This window comes from Diadema antillarum, unplaced genomic scaffold (genome assembly GCF_040938485.1).
Source record: "Diadema antillarum isolate AM-2024a unplaced genomic scaffold, OU_Dant_1.0 seq00000541_RagTag, whole genome shotgun sequence".
NCBI lineage: Eukaryota > Metazoa > Echinodermata > Echinoidea > Diadematoida > Diadematidae > Diadema > Diadema antillarum.
The window spans coordinates 155,417-174,085 of NW_027271488.1; the positions used below are offsets into that span (position 1 = coordinate 155,417).

The window sequence follows — 18,669 nt, forward strand, 5'->3', positions numbered from 1 at the left end:
TATATGGTGAGGGCGATAAGCCGACTGTAAAGGATCGAATAGACCATGTTCCAGCATATAGTCTGAGAGTCTCGAAAACACAACTCTCTCTAAAATCTTGAACAAATATGAAAGATTGCATACAGGACGATAACTTGTCAGTGATTCCTTATCCAATGAAGGTTTTTTCAGCAAAGGACGGATCAGACCTTTCTTTAAAGATAAGGGTACGGTAGCTTGCTCAATACTGAGGTTAACAATTTGAGAAATAATCGGGGCAAACGTGGGTGCGCAGTCCTTTAAGAGAATGGTTGGAACCGGATCCAATGGACAGGATTTAGGAGGCAATTTACGAAGAAGGAGAAGTATTTCATCAGTAGTTGTATGTTGGAAGGTTTCCAGTGTGGAAGAGGTAACAGGTTCAGATTCAGGTAGTACAACATTACAATTGAAATTATCTCGGATTTTTTCAACTTTCGAATGAAAAAACTGACTAAAAGTTTCAGCCATGGCACAGCCATCGACATGTTTAGGCAATGGAGATGACTGTTTGCGGTTCAAAAGTCGATTGGCGACGTTGAAAAGCTTCTTATGATCATCTCCGCCGTTTTCGATGAGTCTGGTGTTATAGATGCGTTTGGCTCTGGACACAAGGTAGTTTACTCGGTCGCTCTGATCACAGAACAACTTTCTGTCTGTCTGCAGCTTTCCATTGTTGCGCCATCTCCTCTCAAGTCGCCGCCGCTTTTTCTTTGCTTCAGAGATACCAGAGTCATACCAGGGACTGTACTGATGAGACTTCACTTTCCGAGTATAGGTCATACATCCCCCAAACGTGCGCTAAACGTTCGCAAAAATGTCTCAAGAGGTACGCGAACAGTTTGCGATTACGTCGTAAAATGATCGGAAAAACTTCGCAGATTTCGCGTAAGGGTGGGATTTCACGGAGCACGCGAACGATTTGCGAAGGACGCGAATGGCAAAATCCAGCATTCGTATTTTAGTCTGCAAAAGTTCGCCAAACGAACGTGAGGGTTCGGAAGCGTCGTCAGTTGTTCGCGAATGTCATTTTTACTTCGGCGAGAATTTCAAAAAAGTTTGAAATCTTTTGCGAACCTTTTCCGCACACTTGGTCGTGATTTGCTCGTGAATTGTTCTCGAAAGTGTCTTTAAAGCCTCGTCATATGCGCAAGACCTTCGCAAAATGTTCGTGAAACCCCAAACAGACTCCGAAACTTTGAAGAATGTCTCGCGTACGTTACGCGAAATCTGCGAAGTTTTTCCGATCATTTTACGACGTAATCGCAAACTGTTCGCGTACCTTTTGAGACACTCTCGCGAACGTTTAGCGCACGTTTGGGGGATGTATGACCTATACGTTTTCTACAAAATCGTAACATACATCTAAACATCAAAGAATTATTAACAACTATAGTAACAAAAGAAATTAAAGACTAGCAAAGAGAAATAAATGTTTGATATAAAAAAATCGCAGAATACACTTAAAATTGATCTAAAGTACGTAAAATTTCATTTGAACTATAGAGATTATGTGTTGGAGGAACTGCAAAAAAAAAAAAGAAGATCAAATGCTTTACTAGTGGAGATATGTCCTAGGAAAAAAAATGGAGGCAAGCACACGATAGAGAAATGAGAGAAAAAGAAAGGAGAAATAGAGGAAAGAAAAAAATTCAACTCAAGACAGCTGCCACCTCTCCTTGGGTACATTTTCTCCCATGATTGTTTAAAATTCTTCGTTGTTCGCATTTCCGTCGCGTGTTCTTCGTGTACGTAACATGCTGTACTTTAGCAATGATACACACGACATTCGCACATACGTCGTGAAAACTTCGCACAAATTGCGCAAGAATAGTTTTCGGCTTCATTGTCGGAAAACATTCGGAGAAAAACTTTTCCGAATGTTGGATTTTGTCATTCGCGTCCTTCGCAAATCGTTCGCGTGCTCCGTGAAATCCCACCCTAACATACGTGAGACATTCTCCAAAGTTTCGGAGTCTGTTTGGGGTTTCACGAACATTTTGCGAATATCGCGCGTGTCTTACGAAGGTCTTGCGCATATGACGAGGCTTTAAAGACACTTTCGAGAACAATTCACGAGCAAATCACGACCAAGTGTGCGGAAAAGGTTCGCAGAAAATTTCAAACTTTTTTGAAATTCTCGCCGAAGTAAAAACGACATTCGCGAACAATTGACGACGCTTCCGAACCCTCACGTTCGTTTGGCGATCTTTTGCAGACCAAAATGCGAATGCTGGATTTTGCCATTCGCGTCCTTCGCAAATCGTTCGCGTGCTCCGTGAAATCCCACCCTTAGGGTTTCTGTTTGTATTATCGTAAGTTGCAAAATAATATGCAAGTATGTATTTTATCTCTGGTGGAGAAGAGAGTCCTACAACTTGAACAACACTAATCTCAATGCAATAATGATTGATATTCCTGTGTTTACTCGACGAAAACAAACGAAAGATAGGGTCCTTCGATTCAGTATTAAAGTCAAAGCCATGAAAGTATATAGCGAACGTGATGCGGACGCTGACAAAACAAATGCGGGCTTATCAGGAAAACAGTGATTAGCCGTTTGATCAACGTTTGCAATGCTCGATAAACAAGTTTGATTATGTCTCGCTGATTGGAGAGATATTCCTCGTATTCCTTCCCTTCCCTTGAAGGCACTTGTCGAGTCTGATTGGCAGAGCGAGATATACTCTGTGGCGGAAACATCAGTCTTCGTCAGTATATGCACGTCGCGTATCATGCCATGCGGCAGGGGCGCCGCGACGAAGCCGATAGAGACATGCATGCAGAATTGCTTACTGTGTAGGTCACTGATGATTGATGCCCTGCTTATCTTGTACATCTGAAGGGGGCCCTTGATTGTTGTGGTCTTATGTAGCAATATGTCCACAGTTCAGGGAATGCGTTCTTCGTGTAAAGTGTCGATTCGGAGAGACATTTCCATCAGATCGTCAGAGATCATAACGCATACGGGATTGATAGGCTACATATATAAATTTAAGCGCAGCGCAGACTTGCTGTTGGTTTCTGATAAATCTAATCTACAGATTTCGCACGCAAAGAAGAGCGTACTTCACATTCGTGGATAAACCCATTAATGTTAACCCCCCCCCCAAAAAAAATATATATATATGTATATACAATATATTATATATATATATATATATATATATAAAATATAATCATGTCATATAGAAAATAGGTAGATAGATAGATATGAGGACAAATAACAATGGTATGATGCAATCAGGGTGTTCAACGAGTCCGGTTAAAAAAAAAAAAAAAAAAAAAAAAAAAAAAAAAAAAAAAAAAAAAAAAAAAAAACCTCGACGCTGAGCCTCCGTAAACAGATAGTCACGTACTTGTCAATCGGATTACAGTCAATTTCGAGCAATTTACGATCCGGAAATATAGATATTCTACTGACATAATTTGTGAGTGTGTAGACCATCCCCCCCCCCCCTACAAACACGTATCTGGGCTGCACTTACAGTAACTCAAGCAAGCGCGCGCACACACACGCACACTCACACACAAACAGACAAATGCACGCTCACTTACTATACCTAGTGTTACATCGCGTGCTTTGTCCAAAATTCTCCTGAATTGACACACTGTTCATCGCAGTGACAAACACGAACAGACACACACACACAAACACACACACACACACACACACACACACACACACCATACACGCAGTTACTCATATTCCTCTATTATGATATCACAATCCTGCACCTGTCTAAAAGCTGAATAGCTCGTATTCATCTAAATTGATTAATTAACATCGTTTGACATCTTACTCTTACAGGAAGCGGCAGAAATATCATTGAAGGTCACCGCCTAATACTAAAGTCACTAATGATACCTGAACATTAATTTCATCACAATTTGTCAAGGTTCCTTTATTCACTCTGCATCGCAGTGAAAACAGAAAAAGGCGATTTTTCTATTAATCAATAAAGTGTTGACTCTTAAGAGGAACCGCCATGAGGATAAAAAGAATAGACTAGACTCGTTAAGCCAAGAGCATTCTCATCAATCGAAATGAGTTCTGGCGATTCTGCATTATTTCCTTCTCCTCACTTCAGACGAAAATGGTCTAAGTTTTGACGGTATTTGATTAAATTTGTTAGCGCATGCCTGACTTCTCCCGGTCGATATTCTTTGAAGCCGACCGCAGAATGTTCTTATTTAATCAAGAGCCATCATAATCCACCCAAAATCGCATTAAACCATGCACACCATGTTCCAAAAGAAAAACCCTTCAGAACATAAAAGCTCACCATGATTCGAAAACCCTGGAGATGTCAATAACGATAACAACAGCCCAAAGGAATATAATATCTAATGTCCTTACATTACAGGCTTAGGTATCAATACAGATTTATGGCGAATTTGATGATGATAGTAAATGAAGGAAGAAAGTTAATGCGTTAGATGTTTGGGTCCGTTATGACATGTTTATCGATGTTCATGCCTGCGTCGTAAAATATTCTTCCGTGTCTTATTGCTGTCGACATATAGATTAAATTATAAAAATATCGTCTGCTCACTGCAGCCGAATGTGTTGTAGATGGTGGTGTAGCTGGCGTAGCTTTGGTGACCGCTACCAGATTCGAAACTGCTTACTGTGATCTGCAATCTATGTGCTTTGCGTGTGTGTTGTTTGTTTGCATGGTGTGTGAGTTGGTATGTGTGTGTAATATCAATTTTGATTAATGTAAGTATTATAATTATGAAGAATATAGAATATAAAATGTAAATGTGTCTGTGTCTGTTATGTGTATATTCGTGTATTTTACGTAGTGGCGTAGAGGTAGGGATATTGCAGTCATCTGTATGAGATGTTGAAGTATAAAAGGACCGTGTTTAACACTAGTTTGAATTACTGTCTTTGGTATCATTTGAATTGAATAAAATAAGTATCGTTAGAAAACATGTTTGTGTGTGAGTGTGCGTGTGCATGTGTGTGTGTGTAAGTGGGTGTTTATTTTGCTTAATTATGTAAGAGGTAGAAACTATAAGAACATCGCAGTCATCTATATTAGATGTTGAATTATAAGTGCGTGCTAATGTTAGTTCAATACTACAGTATGTCTACAAGATATTTAGCTATATGCCTTGATGTATAACATACTTTAACATTATAATTGCGTCATTGGATCTCCCTCTATCAATTCCAGCCAATTATAATATATATATATTTTTAGGACAATGAATAAGAATGATACATCATCTAATTCCCATGCTATCCGTGATGATAAAAGGTGTCGCGTGGGTGGCTTAACAAGGCAACTAACGTAAAGCCGGAAAAGTTATACATCCTCGTCGCTTTCGACACCACTAGCATCATCGATATCGTCAGCTGTAGCGACATCATCAATATCATCACCACCATCACTGCAATCATCAAAGGTAGCAAACATTGATAACAGTATCGCGGTCATCGTCACGATTATTATTGACAACAACCATTAATTCCATGGATAATCAAACCTCCATCATCTATCGTCACATGCATCACCACTGAAATGTATTATCATTTCATCAGTATACGAAGGCTGTCATCTTCATCGACGTAAACGTCACATTACTAATTGTATCAATGAAGCTATCAGCTGCCATAATGTTAGCATTTCGCTAATCGTCATCATCATTTCTAAACCGGCACTATCATCACCATTTGGAAGTTTTTGTAGTCCCACCTTATAAAGATAAAAAGAAAGAGATTCCTCCTTTAGCTGACCAAAGATATAAATTACTGATAGTTTATTTAATGCAGAGCGCTGGAACTTGCATTTTCCCTCTCCCGCATCCTACGATAGGAGTGCACTATTAACCTAATTATTTAGCGATGAGTTTATAGTTTGTTCCGGCCGATAAAAATTATTATTGCTGTGGTGTGTCTTTCTCAAGTGCTGTACCGGCATACTGATTATAGTCATCGACTTCTAGGCAACTATTCATGTTCTCCCAGGTTCACCCCCCCCCCCCCCCCATTAAAGGACATTTTCCCTCTTAATGAAAGAGGCGGTCTTTACCCATATTCAAGTGATTAGAGACCCCACTTTGTTCATGTCGTTCGCCTCTCTTATTCAAACTTACTAACAACGCATAATTGTATGTTGAGAGTTTGCTGTCTTGAGTACTTATTTGACTGATGAATAAACAAACTTCATGAATAGACTTAATTGCTCCATCATCTTTAGCAAATTTCAACGGGGATCTGGCAAATCTATAGAAAAAGACGGCTCTTGACTAAGGGAAACATTATTTCAAATATTCAATTTGTAAGAGCGACTGGCATCATCGCCAAAGCATTAAGACTAAAAAAAAAAAACAATACGATTGGCTTAAGAGTAATTCGACACGATTTTTTCAGATCTTCGCATCATGTAGTACATAAATCGATAGTGCTATGTACAGATTTTGTGAAATTACAATTTTAGAATTTTAGCAGATAAACCAATAGTCTGTAAAACCCAAAACAAATAACACTGAAAAAGGATGATAACATTGGAGACTCACATATTTCAGAAATGTAGCAATGTAATTCCACTTCAGTATACCTCTTGCTTATCAACTTCACCCGTGTAGAATTCATGCATGCTTTCTTCTTTTGTTCTGCTTCCTTGAGCCCCCAATAATGCATGCCTATGGTGGGGCAACCTTGTCATCAATCATCCTTGTTCATTGCGATTTGCTACAGATTTTGAAAAAAAAAAATCTATTCCTCATCTCAATCGCAATGTATTCTGAAACTCTGTACTCGGTATAACCAGTGTATATAGTTACTTAGGTCTCAAAATGTAAAACTCTGAAAATCATCCGGAGATCTCTTTTAATAAAATTATGATGAACAATGTTCCTTTGTTAAAGCAGTCTTCGCGTATTGTATTCTAAATCGAGGCACTCAAAACTTCACCTGCATAATAATCTGATATAAAATCTAAAGTTAAGGATATCACAGCATATTGACACAAAATAATGTCATGGCATATGCCTTAAACCTTCGCTGCTTCTGAAAACCACCGGTAATAAGCAACAGAACTGAAACAAACTCGTTTATTTTCCGAACAGGTGAAAAACATTAATCATAATTATTTTACGAAAACGGAAGAAGATCATTTCTCGAGAAAGGAAGAAAATAGTCTTGTTAAGGGGAATGAGAACAATAATAGGATGATTTTCATTAAATGTTTTGATAAATTCACATTTAATTCATTTGGTGCCTATTCAAGTAAATTATGAAATATCAAAAGCAATCATTTTGGTTGCAGATTTTTGATTGCAAACTTCCTCAGCTATCAAAATAATTATGAAGGAGCTGTTCATTATACTTTACAGAAAGCAACACCCCAGATTTGAAAAAGCGACATTCAATTAATGATTAGGCCATACAACAAGAGGTATTATCGTTGCCAACTATAGCTCACGCATTTCAAAGCCCTTCGAATAAATGCAACTCCTTAAAGCATGAAATGTCCAAAACTTGCCAAACTTCTGAAATTGTACACCATTATAATTTTAAGTATCTTTATCTAACCACCATAAAAAAATCACGAGGGGCATGAGGAACTAATTTCTTTCAGCCTGTGTATGATGCCCTCAAAGGTTCGAAAGAATACAGCACAGTTTTGTGAGATATCCTTTGATATTGATGGGTATAACAACAGAGATGATGAATTCGATTCTCACCTTCTCCCAGCGGGTCACTCTCTTGCGCAGATTAATCTTATCATTCATTCTGCTCACGCACCAACCCTTGAGAACCGGGGACTTAACACTCCTAAGAGGTTAGCTGGGATTTCCCCCGGGGATGGGGCGGGGAAACGAGGGGAGTGTGACATCCCATTACATTTTCTTGGACATCAATCGGACAAAATCCAATTGCATTTGGTCATTACGACTTGCGGCTTTTATTTCAGTCGCCAGGGAAGTGGAACGCTTGCATCCGACGGGCTCCTTCTTTGAAAGTTAATCGCCTCGCAGATTGTCTGCGTCTGGTATTAGCTGATTAGCACAAATCAAAATAATGCATCATTCGAGCGTATCAAATTGACCGGAACTTTAATATGAAATTGATTTAAGATGTGTTCCATGGACGCTAATGACAATTTTCGCATTTGACCAGTATATTGTCTGTGTCTATTTTTGCTCTTTTTTTTTCTTATGAAGAGGAAGGAAGAAATATTTTGCCAGCACTGCCTAGCAAAGACACAAGGACTTAAGGAACACTTATCTGTAGATTGTCTTGGAATAAAGAGACAAGAGCCATTTTCATCCCAACGAGGGTTAATTTTATATTTGCATTCTCCTGAACCTAGGATTAAAGAGATTAGAGGGAGAGATTACAGAATCTCTTGAAAATAGCAAAGTGAGTTTATGAAATATAGTCAAATGTTCAAAAGAAATTTTCTTAAATCAAATGCACAGTACGTGTTGGCACAGCTGCAACAAAGTTCATGCTGTATTCACCAACACACACTGGGATGAGTGTATACCGTTGGTGAATACAGCATGAACTTTGTTGCAGCTTTGTTACTTATATATATATATATAATATATACAATGTATATATATATAACGAAGAATAAACCGGTAATGCAATATTTCGCCAATATAGAGTTTATTGAGCAATTACCGGTTTTTTCTTCGTTAAATTGGAGCCAATACGTGAATTCGCAATATATATATATATATATATATATATATATATATATATGTGTGTGTGTGTGTGTGTGTGTGTGTGTGTGTGTGAATGTGTATAAATGCACACAATCTATGATTTTGATTTCAACAAAATATCTCCAAAAGATCCCTTATATGCTTAAATGATAACAGGCAAACAGGCAAACATCTTTTTTTTTTGTTCATGTTGCACACGTTTAAGAAACACACAGGGGTGTTTTGTTTGTTTGTTATCAAAGAGAAATGAAGGTAAAATCAATTAAGATATAGAATGGCAGCCTGTATAATGATATATGATACAAGAGGTTTTAGGCATAAAAGTCAACTGGCACGCAATCTCCTCTTAACAACAAATTTAGAAAACAGGATCGTTAAAGGGGCGCATTAGCGAGGACGTAAATTTGATAAGTTAATGACGAGTTAAAATGACGCATTCTTCACCTTCTTGTGGGTCATCGCCACTGTAAAGAGAGAGAGAGAGAGATGGAGAGAAAGAGAAAGAAAGAGTAATCATCCTCTTAAACTTCGATCATTCAATACGCTTTCATAAAGCATGTGTTTCTCCTTTATATCATAATACCATAATTGATAGAGCGAGGCTGCATAATTGAATGATTCAGCAGAGGGAGATAGGGAGAGGGAGATGGGGATAAAAGAAGGGGAGCACGAGGTGAAACAGATTTCTGCGCCATCCTAAATGATGATAATAAACGTGGCAGTTCGCGGAAGATGCCTAGAAACTGAAATGGAGCCGGGGTTAAAGAGAGGCGATGGAAAAGTACGATCCTGATAAGAGTTAGCATAGAGACGCTTAACGAAAAAGCCACTCTAAAATATTATCCACGTGCAGAGACCGTTGAAACACGTATGCACGTCTCTAGCGTGTATTATAACGGGAACGTTGAAATAAGAAATTTCCCATCGACTAAGATGAGATGTCCTCGATACTTGCCCTTTTCCATATCCACCTCCCCCCCCCCCCTTTCTCTTTCTCTCTCTGTGAAATTTTCGCAAAATCGAATCCAACAATCACATCATCAATTCCATCATCATCATCACCGGCAGCAGAAGCAGCATCACTATTCCTTCACTTTGATTTGACGATTTTCGCTTATTCTTCGTGAAATGCGAGTCGGCGTCAGTCTAGTATCCCTTCAGTCGTACACATTCTGAAGCCGGAGTCTAGTGGCAAGTGAATACTACAACATGACAGTGTGGCTCACACATGCCTGCAGACGCATTTAACTGGACGCCGTCTGCTCACATCCATTAAACAGCCAAGACGTTGTGTAACGCCATCCCAAATTCTGACGGCAATATTTCCAGTACGGCGCACCGAAATGGGCAAAACATGGGCCAAGAGGGGAGTGGCTTAGGCTATCACTAGCGGAAAGAAAAGTACATTCTGGCTGTAGAAAATATGAAAATGACACTACATATCAAATCTGAAAAATGCAATGTTCAGGAATTTCCAGAAAATCGTAGTACCCTTTTGACCCACAGTGCCTCCATGCAGTAACAAACACGTTCTGCGGCCTCAGCAAACTAAATAATGATGTGAACAAAACTCGACAATCGCTATATATAGGAGGAAAGAGCAATATGCAAAGGGAACAGCATTTCATGATGATATATTACACTTACATGGTCACAATTTTTATGTCGGCAAGAAGCCCAACAGCTATGCATGTACATATTGGTTTTTTTTTTTTTTTTTTTGGTCCTTTATTGATATGTAATCAATATTCTTATGCTCACTTACTACTCTGGATGGAATAAAAACCGCCAAGAATGTCTAAAAGGAAAATAAGATTTCATCTGAGCACGACAGTTTCCCCCAACATTAGCTTGTAGGCTATTTTCTTAGAGGCTCAGAGATAATTTGTTATAGTGTACTATGTTCTGGTGCGTCAAGAAGGTGTGAAGTCTTGGTTATCCATTTCGTTCGTGTAATGTCTATGTTCTTTTTGAAATAGGAAAAAAAATGAATTCAAATTGTATTGAATTAAATTGAATTGAATTTCCATCCATTTCATCAAATAAGAGAAACATCTTGTTGAAGCGTCATAAGATAATTAATGAAATGCAACACAATACCAGGCAAGTGCATTTCTTTAAACTGAAATAATTGTTTGAAAATTATGATGTGTAAACAAAACCAAAAACTTCCTTTCCTATCTTTTCTAATCAGTGAAGGAGAGAAGAGTAGGTTGTCTGGTACTGTGAAATGGCCTTCACAGGAGTAAATGCTTCTTGAATAGTGTATATAGTCACATTCCACTCATAGTGTTAGATAGGATGTCTTCACACTTTCCGTGTAGGTGTTGGCTGACAATGAGATTAATGAATTCTATCACTAAGCACCTCTTCTGCAGGTATAGAAGTCTTTTCAACTTTCAATTTCTTCTTGTATTATCAGGTCCCTTTATTTGCTTATTTTGTTTATATCTAGTAATTTTTTTTTTTTTTTTTTGGGGGGGGGGGGGGAGGGCTGGTTTCTTCAGTACTCCAGGAGGCCAGGAAGCCTTCAGTGAACACTGGTCTTGTGTAATTATGTCGGAGAAGAGATATGTGTCGTGAATTGCTGATTACCCCACAGTCTGCCCTTTGATGTCGCGTTTCACTCTGTTAGATCTTTGGCTGCTATGTGACCAAGGCTACTATATCATGTAGTATACTTGTTTGAATTTATTTGCAGCTTCGAGGTGTCGGTTAATTTCAGAACATCATGACGTATTCATGAACTGCAGCGTACAGCCAACATTGATGTCAAAGCCTTGTGCACTTTGCCCCCCCCCCCTCTTCCCCCTTTTTATCTCCTATCTTGTCAACCGTGTATATTAAAACTTAGCTGTTACTCGCAGAATTCGGGAAAGATTAAAGAATTGAGAGAAGCAAACATTATGAACTGTATTATGAAAAGAAGAGCTGCGCACAAGCTTATTAACACCGAGTGTTTACCGAGTCTTTACCGAGTCTTTACCGAGTCTTACATGCCGGCTCACACACACCACACACACATGCACACACATACACACACACACACACACACACACACACACACACACACACACACACACACACACACACACACACACACACACACACACACAGTCACAAAAACACACATACATATATGCACACATAGAAATAATGAATCATAGATATTTATTACCGTGTATATACTAATACAGCAGTTCTATACCAAACATACAAGAATATAAATATTACAGATTTTTTTCCCTTGTGTTTTCTTTTCCCTTTATTTTCATACGCTGCATTGTTTCAAAATGAATAGAATATTAGTCAGTATGAAATTGATTTAAATACTTACAAATGGTGGTATAATACAGGGGCGGATCCAGGAATTCTGTAAAGGGGGGGGGGGGGCGTGACTAATATTTCTGGTGGCACTTCCGGGTTTCATTTCTTCTTCTTTTTTTCTTTTTTTTTCACGAAAAATAAAGGGGGGGGGGGGGCGTGCGCCGGTTGCGCCCCCCTCTGGATTCGCCACTGTAATGATTATAATGATAATCGACAAGCAGGTCAGGAAACTATTTTTGACCTTGAGCAATCTATTCAATAAATTTATTTCTATGTTGGGAAGCATTATGAATCGCAAACCGTGTACAGTGATGTAGAAGGGCTAGCAGTTCTCGGAATTCAAATGAAGTGCGCGATTGAATAAAATATTCTCAACCTTCTTTTCTTACTTTAAGGTGCGAATACGATGACTCGTACAACAAGAAGATTCGGCCGTTCGACGAGGGTAAGTTAACCTTTCATGTTGGTTTCATGTTAAAAGGACAAACGTACTTAGATTCGTCTGTATTCCTTTTTACACGTCAAACACGATTTCTGTTGTAGATATTTCACAGAAGGCATGAAAATACGGGGTAGTATATTATGAAAATCGAAAAAAAAATCTTCTTTTTTTTTTGACTAGCAAACACAAAGTTGCAACTGACTGACAGATTGCCCTACATCGACGTAAATATAAACGAATTTGAATAATTACGCAGTATACCCGATGAATGCTATAAGGATTGCAAGCCAACACGGCGAAAGCTCGGTGGTCTATTGGAGATGACGCCTGTCAGGAGGTCGTAGGTTCGATTCTTCGTCGAGCATGTACGCCCATGATTTTTTTTTTTTTGTCATGGCTACTACTAAAACACTGATCAATTCAGTGCTTATTTACGTCGATGTAGGGCAATTTGTCAATCAGTTGCAATGAAAACATCTCGATGGAAGAATTTCATGCATTTGAAACACAAAGTTTTCAAAGAGAATAGTAACTCTAACTGTTGGTTTTTTTTTTTTGCTCTGATATATATCCTTTATGGTTCTATATTATTTTTTGATGGTGCAGAAGGAAGCTTTACATTAGTTAGTTTAGTCAGTGTGTGACGAATTAATGGTCGCCTGCACAAAGCATACTAAGCTCTCTCACGTGGCACGTCGACAAGAAGCAGCAAAGGACTGAGTATCGATCTAAATGAGAACAGTTTGAAGTCAGCTCTCCCGAGAAACAGGACTGTTTTGTGAGTCCTAAGTCATGTAAGTCAAGATGACGACGACAATTTGAAGTTTGCATGTGTGATAGGGAGTATTTCTAGCTGCATGAACTGACATACGTCACGGAAGTTTAATGGAAGACATTTATGGGGAAGGACTGACTGGCATTCTTATTGATTATGAAAAGTGCAGCGTGTCCTCCTGTTGCTTCAACTAAAACGCAGCTTTGCACGAAATGCTCACCCATCCGGTTGTTTGAGTCGCCCGTGTGTGTAATTACATTACGGCCTTATGCACGCAATACGTCACAAGCGTGTAGATGGCTGGGACGCAATGCGTATACAGACGTCTCCAACCAGTGCGTTTAATTGCCGTGAAAAATCTGATCTGTGCTTGTATGAACATATCTATCAAAGTTGCCAGTTGGGCGCCATGCTTGCGTCGATTTCTTTTTTGTGTGTGTGTTTTTTTTTTTTGTTCTTAAAATTCTGGTATACATGCACTATTATTGCTTAATGAAGTTAAGATAAGTCTGTATCTCCAGAAGGCGAGATATACAAAGAGTAAAATCTTGAAGGTCTCATTTTGATTTTGCCTGTTCATCATTACCATCATAACTACCAAATAATGCTGCAACGATACAACGGCCATGGGTAGTGATGGGGATAAAATGCAATAGCCAGAAAGCACAATTCATGTTTCTGTATGACAGTTGAAATTTTAATAATGAATAAAGGTTTTTTGCTTTCATTAGATCACCTCTTTTGGTTACAAGAGAAGTCACTTCTGTCAAATGTCAAATGCTTCAAAAGCAACGGGCATTTTTCCTTTTTATTTTATTTTTTGATAATATCTTACGAATTGCCCGAATAAGTGTATGTCTCAATACCACACAGCTATTAAGCGACAATTTGTTCCCATTTAATTAATAATGTAGACAATCGTTTGTGGTCGACAGCATGAAGCGTTCAAAGCAAGGTGATCATCATAAACTGATGTCTATATCACAGACCCGACGGGTAGGGAGACGTGAGTAAACATGACTCTCGGGTTAAAAGGCAATCTGAGAAATATAGAGGGCGACTAGGTTGTGACGATAAAATGGAACAAAACAGTTTTCTTTCTATCATGGTATTATTCACTCATTCTCTTCACTTTGTTGTCTGTGAGTGATTGTGCACGCATTCTTGTCCAAGCGCACTTGCGTGCGTGCAGTGTGTGTGTGTGTGTGTGTGTGTGTGTGTGTGTGTGTGTGAGTGTGTGTGAGTGTGTGTGAGTATAACTGCCTGTGTTTGACTTTTGACCAACTCTCACAAGCATCTGCTTCTATGTAGGTTCCCATCGCACACAATTTTATCCGTCATGAATGTAATGTACTTGAGATTGATTTCAAATGATTTTTTGCCATGCATAGATATTATTGTAATATATAGTCTTTATAATTATGCTGAACTAATAAATTTACATGTTACTTTACATTGTCATGGATGGATGTTGCAAATGAAATACTGTATAATTTGTGTAGAAACTTGGTAATGAAGTGAATTGATATAATTATGTATTTCTGTTTCTAGGGAACTTATACTCCATTCGATGATTACGTTTATGTGTTCTCTGCTTCACGGACTAGTTCGGATATCAGAAGGAACGAAAATTGCTCTTTGCAGTAAAAATGAAGAGAATTCAACAAAAAATCTTTTCTTATGAAAATTACACATTCCATTACGTTGGTACATGTTAAGGGTAGTATTCCCCCTGCTTTCTGAAAGCGGTTAGTCAAATGCTCTTTCATTACACTGGAAAAGTGAAAGCATGTTGAATTTTCTTTATATTTTCTTTATATTGTTGTCCACACATCCACTGATGTCATAAACTCAAGTAGTCTCCTTATCCAGTGGTTCCCACACCAAAATCTTAAAAATGCATAACTTTTGCATCGATAGTGTCCGATTTTCTTCAAACTTTCACTAATGTGTTCTATTAATGTTGTTGCTTTCACTCAATCCACATTGCTTATTTGGTTTTGGTTTCCTTTAAGGAATAATTGCTTTCACTAAGCGCACAGTTCTGACGTTTGAAAAAGGCGAAGAAGATAAAAAACCGTTTATTTCCGCAACGAAATTTACCAAACTATCCGCGAATAAAAGAGAGATTTTTTCCCACATCAAACAGTCAGAGTATAAATCTTGGACACACTATAACTAATAATCATAGTTCAAAGTCAGAACTCAGTTAAGTGATGTGATTATACACTTACATCTCACATTTCTGTGGCAAACAGAACGAATTGCTGAACTTTGTACATGTATCGTGCGGCCTCGATATCATTACTGAAGAGAAACACCGAGAACAAAGACATCGGTGTTTGTTCCAGACCCAACACTACGTTCAGTATCTGCAGTTAATATTTCAAAAGAACACTGTAAAAATGATTACGCCACATACGCATATAGAAAAGGTTTGCCAACCAATTCACCGAAACGAAACGAAGCAATGAACCCGCGCAATGAATTGAACTTCCTTTCAGAAACAGCGAAAGATGAGAGGCGAGGGAAAGAAACGAACCTGCGGAGGCGCAAAACAATGCAAGCCCTTCGACAACAGCTGTGTATTTACAATGTGCGCTACCCCTTTCTTGCTTGCACGAAATTAAACACCTGTCTGAGAAATCGGGAAGAAATCGATCGGTTTTTCGTCAAAGATCACTAAGTTACATTTTGGCCGTCCTTCTTTGAGTTAGGGTTCTAAAGTAGGTCTCAATTTATCGAGACAAAACTCTCGTTTCACATTTTATTTGACCAATACCATGCACAACCGGGCGAACGTTAGTGATCCTGCGCAAACGTCATGGGACTTGATACGTCCATTAAGTCATTGTTGAAGAAAAGCGAGACGGGCTCACAATTTGGCTATTGGCTTTGCAGTAACAAATGCTGGGGAAACAAAAATAAAAGTCTTTTTGCATAGTGAAGCAGCCATGAACCCATAAATATAAAATCAGGGCTACTCGGGAACCAATGAAATGAAATCAAAATCAAATAAGAAATATATTGTGACTCCTTATTTCAAGTACTATAGCAGTGCCTTTCAAATCCAGTATTTCAGCAGTATACGAAGAAACACACAAACACACAATCACACGCCCACACACTCACACACACATCATTCTTGAGAAGTATAGGGGCACATACCTTTGCAAGTATACACTCTGCACCTTCGTATGAAAAATATATTAGTAATTACTCTATCATTTTGCTCGAGAAACAGCCAGTAAAGTTATTTGTCAGCTGTTTGTAGGACGATCAATTAGAGAGAGGGATATGCAGTATTGTACTTCTCCCCCCCCCCCCCCCATATAGCATCTGCTTGTCTGTATGATGCGCACAACCCTTTATTTTCTAAACTCAAACACCTGTCTGAGAAAAGGGCAGGAACATTGTTTTACTTTTTATCATTCGTCCTTTTCAAGCTCATTCTATACCATAGGTCAGGGTTCTACACGAGGACTCGGCACAAAGAGACAGAACATTATTTAATAATGTGGCACGCACCCTGACTAACAAACTGTCCTTGGGTGGCGTCGAGCCAGCGTCTTACCAACATCTGATGTGTCCATGAAGTCATTACAGGGAAGAATAGGGCCTCAAAAGCAGTTTCTTGCAGGTGTTACGTTTAAGTGATAATTTACCACGATGCAAGGTAACAGGCAGAACTTTCAAAGAAAACCAGAACAAGAGATACATGCGCCCCTGAGATAATCTACCCCTGATGTTAACGTATTGAACGTGCGAAAGTGTCTAATCGTGAAGGTAGCCGAATGTGTTGGCATGCACTTTCCTGTTCTATGTCGCTGCTGTAAGATCTTTCAGCCGCGCACACACAAGCTGTCATACAGCCGGATATCGTTTTAATTACCACGAGACATTGCAAGTTATCTCCCTCTCCCTCAGCCCGTAGTATGAGATTTTATCTCATGTACCGAAAACAGTAGCATCAATTAAGCAAGAACATGTAATAGGTAACGATGAAAAGACAAGAAAAACAACACCTGGCGGAGGCGACACGTAGCTCGCTATCTCCTTCCTGCCCCTCCTCCTACACAAACGCGCGCGCGTACACACATACATACATACATACATACACTGACAACTCTACGTCAATACAACAGAACAACAAAGAAGTTAGATCCTCGTGTCCACATAGGAACCATAATGACTTATTTCGACCAAATTAAGATTTGAAGAAGCATCGCCCTTCCTTCTTCCTCCTAAACTTTCCCCTCCCAAGATGTATACTGTTCGTTGCGGCTTTGCTAACGTTGTTGGGGGTCGATGTACACGTGTATAAAATGTAGGTCTCTCTTACTTTACCAGGGCCCCGTTGCAAGAAACTTTGCGTTTAAACGCAACTTGCAACTGATTGTCACTGGCCAATCAAAATCATTATTGCATGCATGTCTTCTTAATAGGGCAGACCCTGAGCCAATCAGAATGGTTGTTTCAAAATTAGCAATTATTTGCAATTGATTGCAACTTTCTTGCAACGGGGCCCTGGGTAAACATCGAGTGGTCTCGCACTACCCTTATAATAACATTGTGACCCTCGCGCACGGGAGGGCATTTAGCAGTGTTTGTTAAAGCATCGCAACACGGGAACAGAGAGTACCTTGAACAAAACAATACGACGCGTTGGCACACGACCAAATCCACCTGGTGTAAGTCGTGTCCATTAGATATAATTGGTATAAGGGACTGGGAATGATAGTTACAATTACATTGTGATCGTGACAATGAATTACGTCATTAACTGTTTTCCTTGAAGTCACTTCATGAGGTGTAATTGCGAAAACGTCCAGCGCGACAGTATACGAAGATGCCTTGTGTCTCAGGTCCTCAAATTATCCCGACATTGGAATCTGTCATCATGTCGTTATCTTTCTCCCGACATTCCTTTCGATGTTTTCTCAAACATGATACTTTTTGCCTCTCACCACGACACCTATTAGGATCCACTCTTTGACTCCTGCTCTCATTCGTGTAAGCTTAGATGAAAACCATGTGGTTGTTGAGAGCAGAGGAGACGCTAGAGAGGTCGAAGAACTTGCCGAAGTTGACATTTCCCGCGCCGACCGAGCGCTGGTCCTCCTGGAGCAAACATCAGCAGGGGGCGAGTACGGGGGCTTTGTCGACACGCGATCTAATCGTCCATTATGTTTAAGGAACGAAGATAGCTGCACGCATCCAATTACTGAATCTTCCTCCTTCAACACCTGGGGCAATCGCTTTCAGATATAAAGGTCTACAAGAGAAATAATGTTTGCCTCTGTTGTGTTGGTATTCAGCCACTCTAAAACAAACAAATTACATGGTCTTTATTTGGGCGCTTGGTCGTATACACTTCGTAGAGAGTCCACGGATATTAATTTGACTAAAGAGGGCG

At 39.2% G+C, this 18,669-nt stretch overlaps 1 protein-coding gene across 1 annotated transcript in view; it reads left to right on the forward strand.

Annotated features, from left to right (window-relative positions):
- Positions 1–18,669, forward strand: part of LOC139734687 (glycine receptor subunit alpha-3-like) — a 70,102-nt gene that overhangs the window by 30,868 nt on the left and 20,565 nt on the right. Inside the window, exon 2 of the mRNA XM_071645481.1 lies at positions 12,432–12,481. Coding sequence (XP_071501582.1) covers positions 12,432–12,481 — 50 coding nt within the window. The remainder of the gene's footprint in view (positions 1–12,431; positions 12,482–18,669) is intronic.